This window comes from Macaca thibetana, chromosome 7, assembly GCF_024542745.1.
Source record: "Macaca thibetana thibetana isolate TM-01 chromosome 7, ASM2454274v1, whole genome shotgun sequence".
In the NCBI taxonomy this organism is placed as follows: domain Eukaryota; kingdom Metazoa; phylum Chordata; class Mammalia; order Primates; family Cercopithecidae; genus Macaca; species Macaca thibetana.
In genome coordinates, this window is record NC_065584.1 from 161,700,274 (window position 1) to 161,722,297 (window position 22,024).

Sequence of the window (22,024 nt, forward strand, 5' to 3'; positions counted from 1 at the left end):
GCAGAGAAAGAACTGCAAACTGCATGGAGCCCAGAGGGTTAGGCATGGGGACAGCTACTATGGAGCGTGGTCATGGGCTCCCATTCCCCAAGACTTGCCATACTCCTATAGAAAGGGCTTTGGCCTTTCTTAGCTGCCAGACCAGGAGAGAGCAGGGCTGTCTTGCCTGCAGTACAGGGCCAGTACGATCTAAATGCTCGCATTTGCTGGCCTCTTCCAGGGTCCCTCCCTGACCACACACACTCGCAACACAGCCACAGTGGCCCCACTGAAATGCTTCTCAGTGGCCACTACCATAACTCTTTCCCAGCCCCCACCCTCCCATAGGAGTGCTTTTGTAGACAGGACCCTGCCGGCACACACACACCCACAACATCCCCTTGCCAGGCTGCACGTGCATGAGGACCCACCACCACTATGCACACCCATAGGGCCCCCATTGTCCTGTTGGTGTACACCAACCCCTCTCCCTCAATCACCCCATTGGTGAGGACTCACCTATGGCACCCCCTACCACCCTACTGGTGCGCAATCACCTGTGGCTGCCCCACCACCACACTGGTACACACTCACCCACAATGCCCCCGCACCACCACCACAGCATACTCTCCCACAACCCCTTCCATCACCCCACCAGAGCATATTTGCTAGCAGCCCATCAGAACGTGGTTGTCAGCTGACTGAGATTACCTCAATCCCTCCAGTGCAGTAGGTGCTTGACCTCTAGGGGACAGAGAACAAAGCTGCAGGCCTAGTTCCAGCCCCCCAGGGTTGGAGTCCACAGCACAGGAGTGCTGTGCTGAGGCTTGGTGGCCTGAAAGCATTCAGAAATGAAGCCAACTGACTAAACCAAATTATATCACAGTCAAACCCTCAAAGGCATCAAAGAATATAAAAGCAAAAAGCTCTATCCAAAGAACAGCAACTTCACAAATTAAAAGAACATCAGCACACACAGATGAGAAACAGCCAGCATAAAAATTCTGGCAATTCTAAAACCAGAGTATCTTCTTATCTCCAAATAACTGCATTAGCTCCTCAGCAATGGTTCTTAAGCAGACTGAGATGGCTGAAATGAAAGACCTACAATTCAGAATTTGGATGGGAAGGAAACTCCACAAGATACAGGAGAAGGCTGAAAACCAAAGCAAGGTAAACAGTGAATCTACGAGTTGAAAGACAACATCACCATTTTAAGGAAGAACCAGACTGAACTTCTGGAAATGAAAAAGTCACTACAGGAATTTCACAATACAATTGGAAACATTAATAAGAGAATACATGAAGCTGAGGAGAGAATCTTAGAGCTCAAAGACTGCTCTTTCAAATCAATGCAGGCATATAAAGAAAAAGGAATTTTAAAAAATGAACAAAACCTCTGAGAAATATGTGATTATGTAAAGAGACCAAACCTCTAACACACTGGCATTCCTGAATGACTTGGAGATATAGCAAGCAATTTGGAAAACATATTTGAGGAATTATACGGTTGGATTGGTGTCTCCTCCCAAATCTCAAATTCAATTGTAATCCCCAGTGCTGGAGGGCCTAGTGGGAGATGACTGAATCATGGGGGTGAATCCTTTATGAACGGCTTAGCACCATCCCTTTGGTGCTGTCCTCATGATAAGAGTTTTCATGAGATCTGGTTGTTTAAAGTGTGTGGCACCTCCCCCTCGCTCTTGGTCCTGCTCCTGCCATGTAAGACGCCTGCTGTTCCTGTTTTGCCTTCTGCCATGAGTAAAAGCTCCCTGAGGCCTCCCCAGAAGCAGATGCTACATGCTTCCTGTATGGCCTGTGGAACCATTTGCCAATTAAATCTCTTTTCTTTATAAATTACCTGGTCTCAGGTATTTCTTCATAGCAGTGTAAGAATGAACTAACAAGCAGAAATTGTCCATTAAAATTTCCCCAACCTCACTAGACACATGAACATGCAAACTTAGGGAACAACTGCAAGATACTATATGACAAGCATCCCCCAGACACATAATTATCAGATTCTCCAAGGTCAATGCAAAAGAAAAAACCTTAAAGGCAGCTAGAGAGAAAGGGCAGGTCACCTACAAAGGAAAACTCATCAGGCTTACAGCAGACCTTTCAGCAGAAACCCTACAAGCCAGAAGAGATTGGGAGCTTATATTCAGTATCCTTAAATAAAATAAATTCCAACCAAGAATTTCATATCCAACCAAACTAAGCTTCATAAGCAAAGGAGAAAAAAAATCCTTTTGACACAAGCAAATGCTAAGGGAATTCATTACCATCAGACTTGCCTTAAAAGAGGTCCCTAAGAGAGTGCTAAACATGAAAATGAAAAAACAACACCAGCCACCATAAGGGCCCACTGACACAACAAAACAATTATATAATCAAGTCGACATAAGAATCAACCAGCTAATAACATGATGATAGGATTAATGCATCACATATCAATATTGACCTTGAATATAATATAAACATTCCACTTAAAAGGCACAGAGTGGTGAGCTGGATAAAGAAGCAAGACCCAGAAAAAAGTGGTGGGGGGCGGAGCAAGATGGCCGAATAGGAACAGCTCCAGTCTCCAACTCCCAGCGCGAGCGACACAGAAGACCGGTGATTTCTGCATTTTCAACTGAGGTACTGGGTTCATCTCACTGGGGAGTGCTGGACGATCGGTGCTGGTCAGCTGCTGCAGCCCGACCAGCGAGAGCTGAAGCAGGGCGAGGCATTGCCTCACCTGGGAAGCGCAAGGGGGAAGGGAATCCCTTTTCCTAGCCAGGGGAACTGAGACACACAACACCTGGAAAATTGGGTAACTCCCACCCCAATACTGCGCTTTAAGCAAACAGGCACACCAGGAGATCATATCCCACACCTGGCCGGGAGGGTCCCACACCCACGGAGCCTCCCTCATTGCTAGCACAGCAGTCTGTGATCTACCGGCAAGGCAGCAGCAAGGCTGGGGGAGGGGCGCCCGCCATTGCTGAGGCTTAAGTAGGTAAACAAAGCTGCTGGGAAGCTCGAACTGGGTGGAGCTCACAGCAGCTCAAGGAAACCTGCCTGTCTCTGTAGACTCCACCTCTGGGGACAGGGCAATAACAAACACAGCCGAAACCTCTGCAGACGCAAACGACTCTGTCTGACAGCTTTGAAGAGGGCAGTGGATCTCCCAACATGGAGGTTGAGATCTGAGAAGGGACAGACTCCCTGCTCAAGTGGGTCCCTGACCCCTGAGTAGCCTAACTGGGAGACATCCCCCACTAGGGGCAGTCTGACACCCCACACCTCACAGGGTGGAGTACACCCCTGAGAGGAAGCTTCCAAAGCAAGAATCAGACAGGTACACTCGCTGTTCAGAAATATTCTATCTTCTGCAGCCTCTGCTGCTGATACCCAGGCAAACAGGGTCTGGAGTGGACCTCAAGCAATCTCCAACAGACCTACAGCTGAGGGTCCTGACTGTTAGAAGGAAAACTATCAAACAGGAAGGACACCTATACCAAAACCCCATCAGTACATCACCATCATCAAAGACCAGAGGCAGATAAAACCACAAAGATGGGGAAAAAGCAGGGCAGAAAAGCTGGAAATTCAAAAAATAAGAGCGCATCTCCCCGGGCAAAGGAGCGCAGCTCATCGCCAGCAACGGATCAAAGCTGGACGGAGAATGACTTTGACGAGATGAGAGAAGAAGGCTTCAGTCCATCAAATTTCTCAGAGCTAAAGGAGGAATTACGTACCCAGCGCAAAGAAACTAAAAATCTTGAAAAAAAAGTGGAAGAATTGATGGCTAGAGTAATTAATGCAGAGAAGGTCATAAACGAAATGAAAGAGATGAAAACCATGACACGAGAAATACGTGACAAATGCACAAGCTTCAGTAACCGACTTGATCAACTGGAAGAAAGAGTATCTGCGATTGAGGATCAAATGAATGAAATGAAGCGAGAAGAGAAACCAAAAGAAAAAAGAAGAAAAAGAAATGAACAAAGCCTGCAAGAAGTATGGGATTATGTAAAAAGACCAAATCTACGTCTGATTGGGGTGCCTGAAAGTGAGGGGGAAAATGGAACCAAGTTGGAAAACACTCTTCAGGATATCATCCAGGAGAACTTCCCCAACCTAGTAGGGCAGGCCAACATTCAAATCCAGGAAATACAGTGAACGCCACAAAGATACTCCTCGAGAAGAGCAACTCCAAGACACATAATTGCCAGATTCACCAAAGTTGAAATGAAGGAAAAAATCTTAAGGGCAGCCAGAGAGAAAGGTCGGGTTACCCACAAAGGGAAGCCCATCAGACTAACAGCAGATCTCTTGGCAGAAACTCTCCAAGCCAGAAGAGAGTGGGGGCCAATATTCAACATTCTTAAAGAAAAGAATTTTCAACCCAGAATTTCATATCCAGCCAAACTAAGTTTCATAAGTGAAGGAGAAATAAAATCCTTTACAGATAAGCAAATGCGTAGAGATTTTGTCACCACTAGGCCTGCCTTACAAGAGACCCTGAAGGAAGCACTAAACATGGAAAGGAACAACCGGTACCAGCCATTGCAAAAACATGCCAAAATGTAAAGACCATCGAGGCTAGGAAGAAACTACATCAACTAACGAGCAAAATAACCAGTTAATACCATAATGGCAGGATCAAGTTCACACATAACAATCTTAACCTTAAATGTAAATGGACTAAATGGTCCAATTAAAAGACACAGACTGGCAAACTGGATAAAGAGTCAACACCCATCAGTCTGCTGTATTCAGGAGACCCATTTGACATGCGGAGACATACATAGGCTCAAAATAAAGGGATGGAGGAAGATTTACCAAGCAAATGGAGAACAAAAAAAGGCGGGGGTTGCAATACAAGTCTCTGATAAAACAGACTTTAAACCATCAAAGATCAAAAGAGACAAAGAAGGCCATTACATAATGGTAAAGGGATCAATTCAACAGGAAGAGCTAACTATCCTAAATATATATGCACCCAATACAGGAGCACCCAGATTCATAAAGCAAGTCCTTAGAGACTTACAAAGAGACTTAGACTCCCACACAATAATAATGGGAGACTTCAACACTCCACTGTCAACATTAGACAGATCAAGGAGACAGAAAGTTAACAAGGATATCCAGGAATTGAACTCATCTCTACAGCAAGCAGACCTAATAGACATCTATAGAACTCTCCACCCCAAATCAACAGAATATACATTCTTCTCAGCACCACATCGTACTTACTCCAAAATCGACCACATAATTGGAAGTAAAGCACTCCTCAGCAAATGTACAAGAACAGAAATTATAACAAACTGTCTCTCAGACCACAGTGCAATCAAACTAGAACTCAGGACTAAGAAACTCAATCAAAACCGCTCAACTACATGGAAACTGAACAACCTGCTCCTGAATGACTACTGGGTACATCACGAAATGAAGGCACAAATAAAGATGTTCTTTGAAACCAATGAGAACAAAGATACAACATACCAGAATCTCTGGGACACATTTAAAGCAGTGTGTAGAGGGAAATTTATAGCACTAAATGCCCACAAGAGAAAGCAGGAAAGATCTAAAATTGACACTCTAACATCGCAATTAAAAGAACTAGAGAAGCAAGAGCAAACACATTCGAAAGCTAGCAGAAGGCAAGAAATAACTAAGATCAGAGCAGAACTGAAGGAGATAGAGACACAAAAAACTCTCCAAAAAATCAATGAATCCAGGAGTTGGTTTTTTGAAAAGATCAACAAAATTGACAGACCACTAGCAAGACTAATAAAGAAGAAAAGAGAGAAGAATCAAATCGACGCAATTAAAAATGATAAAGGGGATATCACCACCGACCCCACAGAAATACAAAGTACCATCAGAGAATACTATAAACACCTCTACGCAAATAAACTGGAAAATCTAGAAGAAATGGATAATTTCCTGGACACTTACACTCTTCCAAGACTAAACCAGGAAGAAGTTGAATCCCTGAATAGACCAATAGCAGGCTCTGAAATTGAGGCAATAATTAATAGCCTACCAACCAAAAAAAGTCCAGGACCAGATGGATTCACAGCTGAATTCTACCAGAGGTACAAGGAGGAGTTGGTACCATTCCTTCTGAAACTATTCCAATCAATAGAAAAAGAGGGAATCCTCCCTAACTCATTTTATGAGGCCAACATCATCCTGATACCAAAGCCTGGCAGAGACACAACAAAAAAAGAGAATTTTAGACCAATATCCCTGATGAACATCGATGCAAAAATCCTCAATAAAATACTGGCAAACCGGATTCAGCAACACATCAAAAAGCTTATCCACCATGATCAAGTGGGCTTCATCCCTGGGATGCAAGGCTGGTTCAACATTCGCAAATCAATAAACATAATCCAGCATATAAACAGAACCAAAGACAAGAACCACATGATTATCTCAACAGATGCAGAAAAGGCTTTTGACAAAATTCAACAGCCCTTCCTGCTAAAAACGCTCAATAAATTCGGTATTGATGGAACGTACCTCAAAATAATAAGAGCTATTTATGACAAACCCACAGCCAATATCATACTGAATGGGCAAAAACTGGAAAAATTCCCTTTGAAAACTGGCACAAGACAGGGATGCCCTCTCTCACCACTCCTATTCAACATAGTGTTGGAAGTTCTGGCTAGGGCAATTAGGCAAGAGAAAGAAATCAAGGGTATTCAGTTAGGAAAAGAAGAAGTCAAACTGTCCCTGTTTGCAGATGACATGATTGTATATTTAGAAAACCCCATTGTCTTGCCCAAAATCTCCTTAAGCTGATAAGCAACTTCAGCAAAGTCTCAGGATACAAAATTAATGTGCAAAAATCACAAGCATTCTTATACACCAGTAACAGACAAACAGAGAGCCAAATCAGGAATGAACTTCCATTCACAATTGCTTCAAAGAGAATAAAATACCTAGGAATCCAACTTACAAGGGATGTAAAGGACCTCTTCAAGGAGAACTACAAACCACTGCTCAGTGAAATAAAAGAGGACACAAACAAATGGAAGAACATACCATGCTCATGGATAGGAAGAATCAATATCGTGAAAATGGCCATACTGCCCAAGGTAATTTATAGATTCAATGCCATCCCCATCAAGCTACCAATGAGTTTCTTCACAGAATTGGAAAAAACTGCTTTAAAGTTCATATGGAACCAAAAAAGACCCCGCATCTCCAAGACAATCCTAAGTCAAAAGAACAAAGCTGGAGGCATCACGCTACCTGACTTCAAACTATACTACAAGGCTACAGTATCCAAAACAGCATGGTACTGGTACCAAAACAGAGATATAGACCAATGGAACAGAACAGAGTCCTCAGAAATAATACCACACATCTACAGCCATCTGATCTTTGACAAACCTGAGAGAAACAAGAAATGGGGAAAGGATTCCTTATTTAATAAATGGTGCTGGGAAAATTGGCTAGCCATAAGTAGAAAGCTGAAACTGGATCCTTTCCTTACTCCTTATACGAAAATTAATTCAAGATGGATTAGAGACTTAAATGTTAGACCTAATACCATAAAAATCCTAGAGGAAAACCTAGGTAGTACCATTCAGGACATAGGCATGGGCAAAGACTTCATGTCTAAAACACCAAAAGCAACGGCAGCAAAAGCCAAATTGACAAATGGGATCTCATTAAATTAAAGAGCTTCTGCACAGCAAAAGAAACTACCATCAGAGTGAACAGGCAACCTACAGAATGGGAGAAAATTTTTGCAATCTACTCATCTGACAAAGGGCTAATATCCAGAACCTACAAAGAACTCAAACAAGTTTACCAGAAAAAAACAAACAACCCCATCAAAAAGTGGGCAAAGGATATGAACAGACATTTCTCAAAAGAAGACATTCATACAGCCAACAGACACATGAAAAAATGCTCATCATCACTGGCCATCAGAGAAATGCAAATCAAAACCACAATGAGATACCATCTCACACCAGTTAGAATGGCGATCATTAAAAAGTCAGGAAACAACAGGTGCTGGAGAGGATGTGGAGAAATAGGAACACTTTTACACTGTTGGTGGGATTGTAAACTAGTTCAACCATTATGGAAAACAGTATGGCGATTCCTCAAGGATCTAGAACTAGATGTACCATATGACCCAGCCATCCCATTACTGGGTATATACCCAAAGGATTATAAATTATGCTGCTATAAAGACACATGCACACGTATGTTTATTGCAGCACTATTCACAATAGCAAAGACTTGGAATCAACCCAAATGTCCATCAGTGACAGATTGGATTAAGAAAATGTGGCACATATACACCATGGAATACTATGCAGCCATCAAAAAGGATGAGTTTGCGTCCTTTGTAGGGACATGGATGCAGCTGGAAACCATCATTCTTAGCAAACTATCACAAGAACAGAAAACCAAACACCGCATGTTCTCACTCATAGGTGGGAACTGAACAATGAGATCACTTGGACTCAGGAAGGGGAACATCACACACAGGGGCCTATCATGGGGAGGGGGGAGGGGGGAGGGATTGCACTGGGAGTTATACCTGATGTAAATGATGAGTTGATGGGTGCAGCACACCAACATGGCACAAGTATACATATGTAACAAACCTGCACGTTATGCACATGTACCCTACAACTTAAAGTATAATAATAATAAATAAATTTAAAAAAAAAAAAAAAAGAAGCAAGACCCAACTGTAGACTGCCTTCAAAAGACGCATCTCACATGCAACAACAACCACAGACTCAAAGTAAAGGGATGCAGAAAGATTTATTAAGCAAACAGAAAACAAAAAAAGCAGGGGTTGCCATTATTTCAAACAGATTTTCAACCAAAAATAATCAAAAAGAACAAAGAAGAGTATTACATATTAATAAAGGATTCAATTAAACAAGAAGATTTAACCATCTTAAACATATATGTACCCAACATTAGAGCACCTAGATTCATGACATAAGTTCTCATAGACCTATGAAGAGACTTAGATAACCACACATAATAACAGGAGATTTCAACACCCTACTGACAGTGTTAGACAGATCAAGGTAGAAAATTAACAAAGATAATAAGGACCTAAATTGACACTTGACCAAATGGACTTAACAGCTATCTACAGAATACTTCACCCAATGACAAATGAATATAAATTCTTCTCATCTGCACATAGCACATACTCTAAGATGAACCACACACTCAGCCATAAAGCAATTCTCAATAAATTCAAAGGGAAATCATACCAACTACAGCCTCAGACCACAGTGCAATAAAAATAGAAATTTATAATAAGATCTCTCAAAAACATACAATTACATGGAAACTAAGCAAACTGCTAATGAATCACTTTTGGATAAGCAATGAAACTAAGATACAAATCAAAAAATTCTTTGAAACTAATAAAAACAAAGAAACAACATAAGAGAATCTCTTGGACACAGCTACAGCAGTGTTTAGAGGAAAGTTTATAGCACTAAATGCATACACCAATAAGTTAGAAAGATCTCAAATTAACAACATCATACCTAGAGGAAGTCAAAAAAAAAAAAAAAAAAAAAACACAGGGGCGGTGGCTCACGCCTGTAATCCCAGCACTTTGGGAGGCCAAGGCGAGCGGATCACAAGGTTAGGAGATCAAGACCACGGTGAAACCCCTTCTCTACTAAAACTACAAAAAAATTAGCCAGGCGTGGTGGCGGGCACCTGTAGTCCCAGCTACTCAGGAGGCTGAGGCAGGAGAACGGCGTGAACCCAGGAGGCGGAGCTTGCAGTGAGCCGAAATCGCACCACTGCACTTCAGCCTGGGGGACAGAGCAAGACTCCGTCTCAAAAAAAAAAAAAAAAAAACAAGGGCAAACCAACCCCAAAGCTAGCAAAAGAAAAGAAATAACCAAACTCAGAGCTGAACTCAACAACACTGATGGGCAAGGATACTTACCACCATACTAATAAGGAAGAGCTGAACTGAACAACGTTGAGACATGAAAATCCATACAAAAGATCAATGAAGAAAAGTTGGTTCTTAGAAAAAAATAAACAAAGTTGATAGACAGCTAGCTAGATTAATAAAGAAAAAAAGATCCAAATAAACACAATTGGCAATGACAAAGTTCACATTACCGCCAACCCCACAGAAATACAAAAAGTCCTCAGAGACTATTACAGACACCTCTGTGCATACCAACTGGAAAACCTAAAAGAAATGGATAAATTTTCGGAAACATACAACCTCCCAAGACTGAACCCAGAAGAAACTGAAATCCTGAACAAACCAATAATGAGTTCTGAAATGGAATCATTAAGAAAAAACCTAAAACCCAAAAAAATCCCTGAACCAAACAGATTCACAGCTGAATTCTATCAGATATACAAAGAAGAGCTAATAAAAATTCTACCAAAATTGCTCCCAAAAATTGAGAAAGAACTCCTCCCTAACTCATTCTATGAGGCCAGCATCATTCTAATACCAAAACCGGGAGGAGACGCAACATCCAAAGACTCCAAGAACTGATAAACAACTTCAGTAAAGTTTCAGGATACAAAATCAGTATACAAAAATCAGTAGCACTTCTATACACCAATAACGTCCAACCTGAGAACCAAATCAAGAACACAATCCCATTCACAATAGCCACACACACACACACACAAAAATGTCTAGGAATAAATTAAACCAGAAAAGCTCAGGCCAATGTCCCTGATGAACACAGATTAAAAAAAAAAAAAAAAAAAACACACACACACACACTCAACAATATACTAGCAAACAGAATCAAGCAGCACATCAAAAAGTTAATTCACTATGATGAAGTAGGCTTTATTCCTGAGATGTAAGGTTGGTTCACACATGCAAGTCAATAAATGTGATCCACCACATAAACAGAACTAAAAACAAAAGCCACATAAGCATCTCAACAGACCCAGAAAAGGCTTTCAATAAAATTCAACACCACTCCATGTTAAAAACCTTCAATAAACTAGGTATCAAAATAACATAACTGAAAATAATAAGAGGCTCCATGACACCATCACACCTAAAATAATACTGAATGGGCAAATGCTGAAACTATTCCCCTTGAAAACCAGAACAAAACAAGGATTCCCACCTCACCACTCCTATTCAATGCAGTAGTGGAAATCCTAGCCAGAGCAATCAGCTGAGAGAATAAAATAAAAGGCATCCAAATAGGAAGAGAGGAAGTCAAGCTGTCTCTGCAGACAATATGATTCTATACCTAGAAAACCTTATAGTCTCTGTCCAAAGGCTCTTAGAACTGATAACTTAAGTTTCAGGATACAAAATCAATGTACAAAAATCAGTAGCATTTCTATACACCAATAACATTCAACCTGAGAACCAAATCAAGAACACAATCCCATTCACATTAGGCACAAGAAAATAAATAAATAAATAAATCTAGAAATAAATTTCACCAGGGAAGTGAAAGAACTCTAAGAGAATTATAAAACAATGCTGAAAGAAATCAGAGATGACACAAACAAATGGAAACATATTCCATGCTCATGGATAGGAAGAATCAATACTGTTAAAATTGCTATACTGACCAAAGCAATTTACAGATTCAATGCCAAACTACCAACTACCAATTCCAAACTACCAACTACCAATGCCAATTCCTAACTACCAATGTCATTTTTCACAGAATTCAAAAAAAACTATTCTAAAATTCACAACCAAAAAAGAGCCCCAATAGCCAAAGCAATCCTAAGCAAAAAGTACAAAGCTGGAGGCAGAACACTACTTCACTTCAAACCATACTACAAGGTTATAGTAACAAAAATAGCATGGTACGAAAATCAGATACATAGAACAATGAAACTAGTTAGGGAACCCAGAAATAAAGCCACACACCTACAATCATCATATCTTCAAAAAGTCAACAATAACAAGCAATGAATAAAGGATTCCTTATTCAATAAATGGTACTGGTATAACTAGCTAGCCATATGCAGAAGACTGAAACTGGACCACTTCCTTTCACCATACATAAAAATCAACTGAAAATGGATTTAAAAAGTAATTGTAGGCCGGGCACGGTGGCTCACGCCTGTAATCCCTGCACTTTGGGAGGCCGAGGCGGGCAGATCATGAGGTCAGGAGATTGAGACCATCCTGGCTAACACGGTGAAACCCTGTCTCTGCTAAAAAATACAAAACATTAGCCAGGCGTGGTGGCAGGCACTTGTAGTCCCAGCTACTCAGGAGGCTGAGGCAGGAGAATGGCATGAACCTGGGAGGCAGAGCTTTCAATGAGCCGAGACCACGCCACTGCACTCCAGCCTGGACGACAGAGCGAGACACCGTCTCAAAAAAAAAAAAAACAAAAGTAATTGTAAACCCTCAAATTATAAAAACCATAGAAGAAAACCTAGACGATATCATTCTGGATGTATGTCTTGGCAACAATTTCATAACAAAATCCCCAAAGGCAATTGCAACAAAAACAAAAATAGACAAGTGGGACATAATTAAACATCTTCTGTACAGCAAAAGAAACAATTAACAAAGTAAACAGACAAGTACCAAATGGAAGAAAATATTCACAAACTATGCATCTGACAAAGATCCAATATCTAGAATCTATAAGGAATTTAAATCAACAAGCAAAACACAAACAGCCCCAATTAAAAAATGGGCAAAGGACATGAACAGACACTTCTCAAAGACATAACACAGTCAACAAGCATATAAAAAATGCTGTATCAGTCTGCTCTCACACTGCTAATAAAGACATACTTGAGACTGGGTAATTTATAAAGGAAAGAGGTTTAACTGACTCAGTTCAGCATAACTGGGGAGGCCTCAGGAAACTTATGATCATGGTGGAAGGGGAAGTAAACACGTCCTTCTTCCATGTGGCAGCAGCAAGGAGAAGTGCCAAGCAAAAGGGGGAAAAGCCCCTTATAAAACCATCAGATCTCATGATAACTAACTCACTATCACGAGAACAGAATGAGGGTAACAACCTCCATGATTAAATTATCTCCCACGACATGTGGGGATTATGGGAACTACAATTCAAGGTAAGATTTGGGTGGGGACAGAGCCAAACCATATCAAATGCTCAACATCACTATTCATCAGACAAATACAAATCAAAACCACAATGAGACACCATCTCACATCAGTCAGAAAAATTATACAACCCCATTTAAAACTGGGCAAAGTACACGAACAGACATTTGTCAAAAGAATGCATACATGGCCGGGCACAGTGGCTCATGCCTGTAATCCCAGCACTTTGGGAGGCCAACGCGGGCGGATCACGAGGTCAGGAGATCAAGACCACGGTAAAACCCCGTCTCTACTAAAAATACAAAAAATTAGCCGGGCGTGGTGGCGGGTGCCTGTAGTGCCAGCTACTCGGGAGGCTGAGGCAGGAGAATGGCGTGAACCTGGGAGGCGGATCTTGCAGTGAGCTGAGATTGTGTCACTGCACTACAGCGTGGGTGACAGAGCAAGACTCCGTCTCAAAAAAAAAAAAAATACATACACAAGCATACGAAAAAATGTTCAACATCACTAATCATTAGAGAAATGCAAATCAAAACCACACTGAGATCCCACATCATACCAGACAGAATGGCTATTGTTTAAGTCAAAAACAGATGCTGACAAGGTTGTGGAGAAAAGGGAATGCTTATACACTACTGTGGGAATGTAAATTTGTTCAGTCACCATGGAAAGCAGTTTGGAGATTTCTCAAAGAACTGAAAACAGAAATAATATTTGACCCAGCAATCCCATTATTGAGTATATACCCAAAGGAATATAAACTGCTCTACCAAAAAGATATATGCACACATATGTTCACTGCAGCACTATCCACAATAGCAAAGACATGGAATCAACCTAGATGCCCATCAATGGTAGACTGGATAAAGAAAATGTGGTACATATACACCATGGAATACTATGCAGACACAGGAAAAAACAAGATCATGTGCTTTGCAGGAACATGGATGCAGCAGGAGGCCATTATCCTAAGCAAACTAATGCAGTAATAGAAAACCAAGTACCAAGTTCTCTCTTATAAGTGGGAGCTAAAGATTGAGTACACATGGAAACAAATATGAGAATAAGAGACACTGGGGCCCAACTCCATCAGAGTTTTACATATACTCACCTAGCCAAGTGTCCCCAGAGGAAGCTCCTATGACTCTAACACCTTCATCTATGCCTATGCTCCTTCCCTCAAATAGATCATTAGATACACTCAGGTCTTCTTTACTTGATCACTGAGAACTATCCTAGAGTCTTCAAGCCCAGCTGGCACAGGTTACTCCGGCAAGTCTACTGTGCTATGAAATCTCTAAGCCAGATGCAGGTGCCAGTCTCTTTATCCAAAGGAGCCCCCAAGCCTCCAGAGACACACATCTAGTTCCCTCCAGATTGAAATGGGAAACAAGGAAAGGAAAATAAAATGTATTCCCAGCATGTTTTCTCCAAACTCTCTCAATACATTCCAGAGACACCAAAATCAGTCCACACAACAAACATTCAACCAGAGAAGAAGATGCCAATCTCCCCTTCCAGCAGCCACACCCACAAATTTCACAACCAACTCTTTCAACCCTTACCTCAAAATTTTGTGAGAACAAATGAGGGAATGGCCATCACTTCATTAACTAAGCACACTCCAAAAAGCAATTCCCCCAACCCACTCTAGCCTACCTTGCAAGAGAGCAAGGAAAATGTAGGGGTAATGCTTAGAGTAGAGTTTTGCTGCAATGTCAGTTCTTAGCAATTTATGTAGTAAAGTAGCCGATGTCATAAACAGGCACAACCTTCAAACTCAAAAAATCAGGAACGTAGCTTCTTTTGATTACAAAGTTAGCATGTACTCAGAAATCCCTGGCAAACAGGAAAGATACTTTTCACATCACGCTATACTTATGTGAATTACATAATGTGTTTTTTTTGTTGTTGTTGTTGTTGTTTTTGAGACGGAGTCTTGCTTTGTCACCCAGGCTGGAGTGCGATGGCACCATCTCGGCTCACTGCAAGCTCCGCCTCCCGGGTTCACGCCATTCTCCCGCCTCAGCCTCCGAGTAGCTGGGACTACAGGCGCCTGCCACCACGCCCGGCTAATTTTTTGTATTTTTTAGTAGAGATGGGGTTTCACCGTGTTAGCCAGGATCGTCTCGATCTCCTGACCTCGTGATCCGCCTGCCTAATGTGTTATTAACTGCATTTTACGTATGAGACACAGAACTGAACTGTGATTATTTTAACTAAGGTTAAAACATAAAAATCACAAATAGGAATAAATCTTTCAATGCATTAACAAAACAATGGCTGAATCCACTTACAAAATGAGGAAAAATTATTGAGTCATGTATCTCATAAAGATACTAACCAAATGAGATCATGGATGGCAGTGCCTTAATAATGAGAATAAAGCAAAACAAAACAAGAAAACTAGTTAGTATATACCCAGCATGTGCTTAGACCAAACGTTAAATTGTATCTTTTATACATCACTACCTGTAAGTCTTGGATAAGGAGAAGAGTTGAATATAAAAATACCTTTTAAACTCCTAGATTTCTCAGCATAAGCCTTTGAGCATCTTGGCACAGTACAAAGAATAGAAAACACATCTCTATTCCTCTCACTTTGTCAAAACTTTCTCCATTCTTTTAATCTACAACTTACACAAAAAATTTCTATTGCTATTAAGCTTTTATAAAGCTTGGAATAAGTGACAGAACCAGAAATAAAATCCACACTTTCTTGTGGCCAATTCTAGCTTCCTAAAACACAGTCGTGTCAGAGAAAGGTGCAAGAGTTTCTGCTTATCACAAAAAGACGTAATTGCAATTGGTCAATCTCACTTTACTCTAAAGAAGTATATATATTTTCAAGCAAATTTGATTTCAATCAGTCATTTGTTATTTTTAATAAAAAAAAAAAAAAAAGAAACTGCTGCTTTGATTAATCTCTAGGGGTAATCTAGAGCTATTCTAAGCCCAAATGCTCAGTTTACAAAGCATAACAGAAAACTAAGTCCAGTAGTGTCTTCTACTACAACATACTGACTCATTATACTCCAAGAATATGATTTTTAAACTTAAAAATATTTTTCTTTAAACATAAAAAGTGGCTGGGCATGGTGGCTCATGCCTATAATCCCACAGCTTCGGAATGCTGAGGTAGGAGGATTGCTTAAGCCCAGGAGTTCAAGACTAACCTGGGCAACATAGTGCGGCCTCATCGCTACAAAAATTTTTTAAAAATTAGCCAGGCATGGTGGCATATGTCTGTGGTCCCAGCTACTCAGGAGGCTGAGGGAGGAAGATTGCTTGAGCCCAGAAGGTCAAGGCTTCAGTGAGCCATGTTTGTACCCCCACACTCTAGCCTGGGTAACAGAAAAAGACCTGCCTCAAAAAAAAAAAAAAAAAAAAAAAGTTTTTACATGCTGATAGTAACAATATTTAAGTATAACAACCACACAACATATATTTAGATGGTTTCAACTAATGTTCATTTTGAAACCTGCTTTTGATAACCAATATTTTTAGCTAGTCTAAAACATATTTTGACTGTTTCCAATTTAAGAGAAAACATAGCTGCTGTCTCAATACGTAACTCTTCTTTAACCCCTCATATATTTCAAAGGTTAAATAATGAATTCCAGGGTTTTCAACCATATTCACCATAAAAACAGAAGTTCTCTCTTTAATATTTCTATAAACATGTATCCCTCTGGTTTTCCTCAAAATAGGTTTATTCAGTAAAAAGTAATATGGTATACAGTCTCTACTTACTAAAAGGCCAGGCTTTTTAGATAGAGACACTCTACACCATGTGTCTGTTTAATATCCTATTACGAACACAAGATTATTTAAAATTAGAAAACACACCTTACAATGACATCCCAATCCCACCCAGGATTGTTTATGGTTAGCCATCAATCTCACTTTTCCCTAACCAAAGTGAATTAGGAGAGTGATAAGTATCTCAATGGAAAGGGAGTAATGTCCAATTAGACATTAAACATGAAACCAAAGAATGTGAAATCTCACTAGTGCCATCTACAGCAACAATGGAGAATACAGATAAGAATTTTTAAAATAATACTGGATGTGTATCCAACCTTTTGATTCCCTGCCCAGAACTATGCATCAAGACAGCTGTCTACCAAATCCTTCACAGAATATAAAATATATAATTAGGTGATGCCAAAATAAAATCTGCAAAATCAAGAAAACCTGAAGCATAATGCTGATGTTAGTGTATGGATCAAAAGAACAACTTTTCATAAGAGGTAATTAAATAAAAAGCATACAGAATTTATTAAAACTAGAAAAAGTGAGATAAATGATCCAGTCAGGGCCAGGCACGGTGGCTCACGCCTATAATCCCAGCACTTTGGGAGGCCGAGGTGGGTGGATCACTTAAGGTCAGGAGTTCGAGACCAGCTTGACTAACACAGTGAAACCCCGTCTCTACTAAAAATACAAAAATAAGCCGGGTGTGGCGGCATGTGCCTGTAATCCCAGCTACTCAGGAGGCTAAGGCAGGAGAATCACTTGAACCTGGGAGGCAGAGGTTGTAGTGAGCCAAGATCATGCCACTACACTCCAGCCTGGGCAACAGAGCAAAAAAAGATCAAGTCAGATGTAGCAAAAATTCCCGAATCTGAATTCAAATGGATTACAAAGTCTCAAAGCAAACCTTACCTTACATTCGACCACACTCTGATCTGATTCGCAAGTTACATAGATTTCATCTACTGCTCGGCGAAGATTGTCAAAAAGAAATGCCCAGTATCGAGCTCTCAGATCAATCTTCCGAGGATGCCTTGTTTTAGTGGGACTTTTATCAAAGTGTTTATCTCCAGTCGTAGATGATGTTATTTTACAGTCCACTGCAGTACTCTGGTGAAGTAAAATAAAACATGAAAATAAATAAATAAAAGGGCTTCCAGGGATTGGATTTTTGTATAAAGATTCAATCAACTACAAACCAAAACTACTCCAGAAATAAAAAGCATCTGTACTGAACATGTATGGACTTTTTTCCTATCATTATTCTCTAAACAATACAGTATAACAACTACTTACACATAACATTTACATTGCATTAGGTATTATAAGCAATCTAAAGATTGTTTAAAGTCTATGGGAGGATATGCATAGGTTATATGCAAATACTACACCATTTTATATAAGGGACTTGAACATCCAAAGATTTTTATATCCATGGGAGATTGATATGGTTAGGCTTTCTGTCCCCACCCAAATCTCATCTTGAATTATATCTCCATAATCCCCACGTGTAAAGGGAGAGACCAGGTGGAGGTAACTGAATCATGGGGGCGGTTTCCCCCATACTGTTCTCATGATAGTGAGTTCTCACAAGATCTGATGGTTTCATAAGGTGATCTTCCTCGCTTCGCTGGGCAGTTCTTCCCGCCACCTTGTGAAGAAGGTGCCTTGGTTCCTCTTTGCCTTCTGCCATGATTGTATGAGTTTCCTGAGGCCTCCACAACCATGCTGAACTGTGAGTCAATTAAACCTCTTTGCTTTATAAATTACCCAGTCTCAGGCAGTTCTTTACAGCAGTATAAAAATGGACTAATATAGAGATCATGAAACCAATCCCCCGTGGATACTGAGGAATAACTGTATATTATAAATCAACTTAACATATCTCTTGACCTGCTTCATACACTTCTTAAAGTATGTATTATTACCTCCACTTTACAGATTAATAAATTGAGGTTCAGAGGCTGAGTTGTTCAAGGTTACATTGCCACAGGAGACCATCTTCTAGTTACAGCTCTACAATTATACTGCTGGTTTACCATTAGACTGTTGGCCGAGGCTCAGTGCTGACAGCTCTTTACCAGATATTCCAGACCACCTCATTTCTTTCTATATACCATTCAAAATTAAAATTAACTTAGGAAGTTTCCTAAATTATACTTCCTTCCCAAAGCTTTTTTCTACATTGATCAGCAAAGGACTAGCAGCTTCCTGTGAATCCAGACTCTAATCTTATGAAATTATCAAAACTATTGCCACTTATCCCCAGCTGTTTATGAATTTATCACACATCCATAAAATGTGGTATATATGTATAGCATTCATAATCATAAGTAATTAAAATCATAAATAACATTTTACCATCCTTCCTTATAATGTACAATGGGCAATAATGCTTTGGGGTTAAACTGTTTCTATCATTACGTGTGACTGCTCTATCCAAGGCTTTTATTTACAAAGATTCCAGAAGGGCAGAAAATATATTTTATAAAGGATTTTTGAAAACATAGTTATCATTTAATCATCACAACAAGCTGTAAAGACAGGACAAATATTATTATTCCTATTTTGTAGATGACAAAACTGAGGCTCAGACTGAATTTCTTGACAAAAGTCAAAAGAATGACAAAACTGAAACTAGAACTCAATCTTCCAATTTCTGCTCCAACGTTCACAGTGTTTGACATGCAGCTAGCAAATAGTAAGTGCCCAAATAATGTAAGATATGATTATCATAAGAAAAACAAAAAGGAGAAAAAATATGCCTATAGAAAAAATGTGCATAAACTAATGGCAATAATTGCCAACTTTGTGAAGAAAGGTAGACAAGACACATCAAATAACAGAGGCTACCCAGGCACAGTATTATACACATGTAGTCCTAACCACTCAGGAGGCTGAGGCAGGAGTATCACTTGAGCCCAGGAGTTTGAGAACAGACCAGGCAACACAGTGAGACCTTAAATCTCTCTTTTTTTAAAAAAAGAAAAAAAGAAAAAAAAAAAATTCATAGAGGCTGGTTAACTAGTAGAGAGTTTTAAAATATAGGGCTCTACTTACTACTGACAAAAATAACAGCAGTGATAACAACAATTGCGCCAGCATCTAACATTCATGATATACTATATGCCAAGCATTGCACCAAGTGATTTACATATACTTAATTTAATCACTGAAGCAATTTTATATTACAAGTACTACTATTATCTTCATTTTACAGAGGAGGAAACAGGTTTAGCTAAATTAAATTATACCCCAAAGCCTCACATTAATTTAAGTGACGAAGCCAGAATTCTTAATCAGGTAACTATACTACTACTATGGCTTACTATGTCTAACTGCTTCCCAAGACACTCAATAGATGACAAAACAATCCAAACTTGCAGGAGAAATTACACACAATTGGATTCCATGAGGTAACAGTGTTTTAATCAAGGATTTTTGAGAGAAAAAGACAGAAAGAGGGGGGGAAAAAAGGGCAGGCCAGGGAAAGAAGGAGGAAGAAATTGAGACTTCTGACTCATCCCTTTCTGAGAGACTCATCGGCTCCCCTAAGAATCTGAGAAAACCTATGGACCTATCCCCCAAAAAATGCACGTGTATGACATTCAACATACATTTTCTTCATGTTCACAGACTCCATCTTCAACCTCAGATTAAGAAGCTCTCCAAGAAAAGAGAGAAGACCCAAATAAATAAAATTAGAGATGAAAAAGGAGACACTACAACTGATACCATAGAAATTCAAAGGATCGTTGGTGGCTACTATGAGAAACTATATGCCAATAAATTGGAAAATCTAGAGAGAATGGATAAATTCCAAGACACATACAACCTATCAAAATTGAACCATAAAGAAATCCAAACCCTGCACACACCAATAACAAGTAACAAGATCAAAGCCATAATAAAAAGTCTTCCAGTAAAGAAAAGCTCAGGTCCTGAAGGCTTCGCTGCTAAATTTAACAAACGTTTAAAAAAGAACTAGTACCAATCCTACTCAAACTATTCCAAAAACAGAGGAGGGGGGAATACTTCCAAAATCATTCTATGAGGCCAGTATTATCCTGATAACAAAATCAGACAAAGACACATCATAAAAACAAAAATACAAGCCATTATCTTTGATGAACATTGATGCAAAAATCTTCAGCAAAATACTAGCAAACTGAACATGTTCAACATTTTCAACATTACATTAAAAAGATCATTCATCATGACCAAGTGTGACTTACCCCAGGGATGCATGGATGGTTTAACAATATGCAAATCAATCAATGTGATATTATACAACAAAACAAATAAAAATCACGCAATCATTCCAATGCATGCTGAAAAAGCATTTAACAAAATTCAACATCCCTTCATGATAAAAACCCTCAACTATTGGGCATAGAAGGAACATACCTCAACATAATAAAAGCCATATACGACAGACAAACAGCTAGTATCATACTGAATGTGGAAAAACTGAAAGCCTTTCCTTTAAGATCTGGAACATGAAATGGATACCTGCTTTCACCACTGTTATTCAAAAGAGTACGTACGGGAAGTCCTACTTAGAGCAGTCAGACATGAGAAAGAAATAACTGGAAAGGAAGAAGTCAAATTATCCTTGTTTGCAGATAATATGATCTTATATTTAGAAAAACCTAAAGACTCCACCAAAAACTATTAGAACTGATAAACAAATTCAGTAAAGTTGCAGGATACAAAATCAACACACAAAAACCAGTTGCATTTCTATATGCCAACAGTGAACAATCTGAAAAAAAAAAAAAAGGTAATTCCATTTACAGTAGACAGAAGTAAAATTAAATACCTAGGAATTAACCAAAGAAGTGAAAGATCTCTACAATGAAAACACTGATGAAAGAAATTGAAGAAGACACCAAAAAACAGAAAGATACTCCATGTTCATGAATTGGAAGACTAAATGTTATTAAAATGTACATACTATCCAAAGCAATCTATAGATTCAATACAATCCCTATCAAAATACCAATGACATTCTTCACAGAAATAGGGAAAAAAAAATCCTAAAATATATACGGAACCACAAAAAAAGCTAGAATACCCAAGGTTATCCTGAGCGAAAAGAACACAACTGTAGGAATCACATTACCTGACTTAAAGTTATACTATAGAACTATAGTAACTCAAACAGCATGATACTGGCATAAAAACAGACACACAGATCAATGGAACATAATAAAGAACCCAGAAAAAAAT

The 22,024-nt window shown here is 39.5% G+C and overlaps 2 protein-coding genes across 10 annotated transcripts in view; one reads left to right on the forward strand and one right to left on the reverse strand.

Annotated features, from left to right (window-relative positions):
• The window catches only part of SCAPER (S-phase cyclin A associated protein in the ER), a 571,361-nt gene that overhangs the window by 495,123 nt on the left and 54,214 nt on the right, over positions 1-22,024 (reverse strand). For 8 of the 9 annotated variants that reach the window (XM_050799824.1, XM_050799823.1, XM_050799825.1 and 5 more), the window contains one exon: positions 17,705-17,902. In XM_050799824.1, the coding sequence (XP_050655781.1) occupies positions 17,705-17,902 (198 nt within the window). Of the gene's footprint in view, positions 1-17,704; positions 17,903-22,024 lie in introns of those variants that run through there. The other variant, XM_050799831.1, reaches the window with a different exon arrangement.
• The window catches only part of RCN2 (reticulocalbin 2), a 466,582-nt gene that overhangs the window by 337,650 nt on the left and 106,908 nt on the right, over positions 1-22,024 (forward strand). The window lies entirely within an intron of this gene.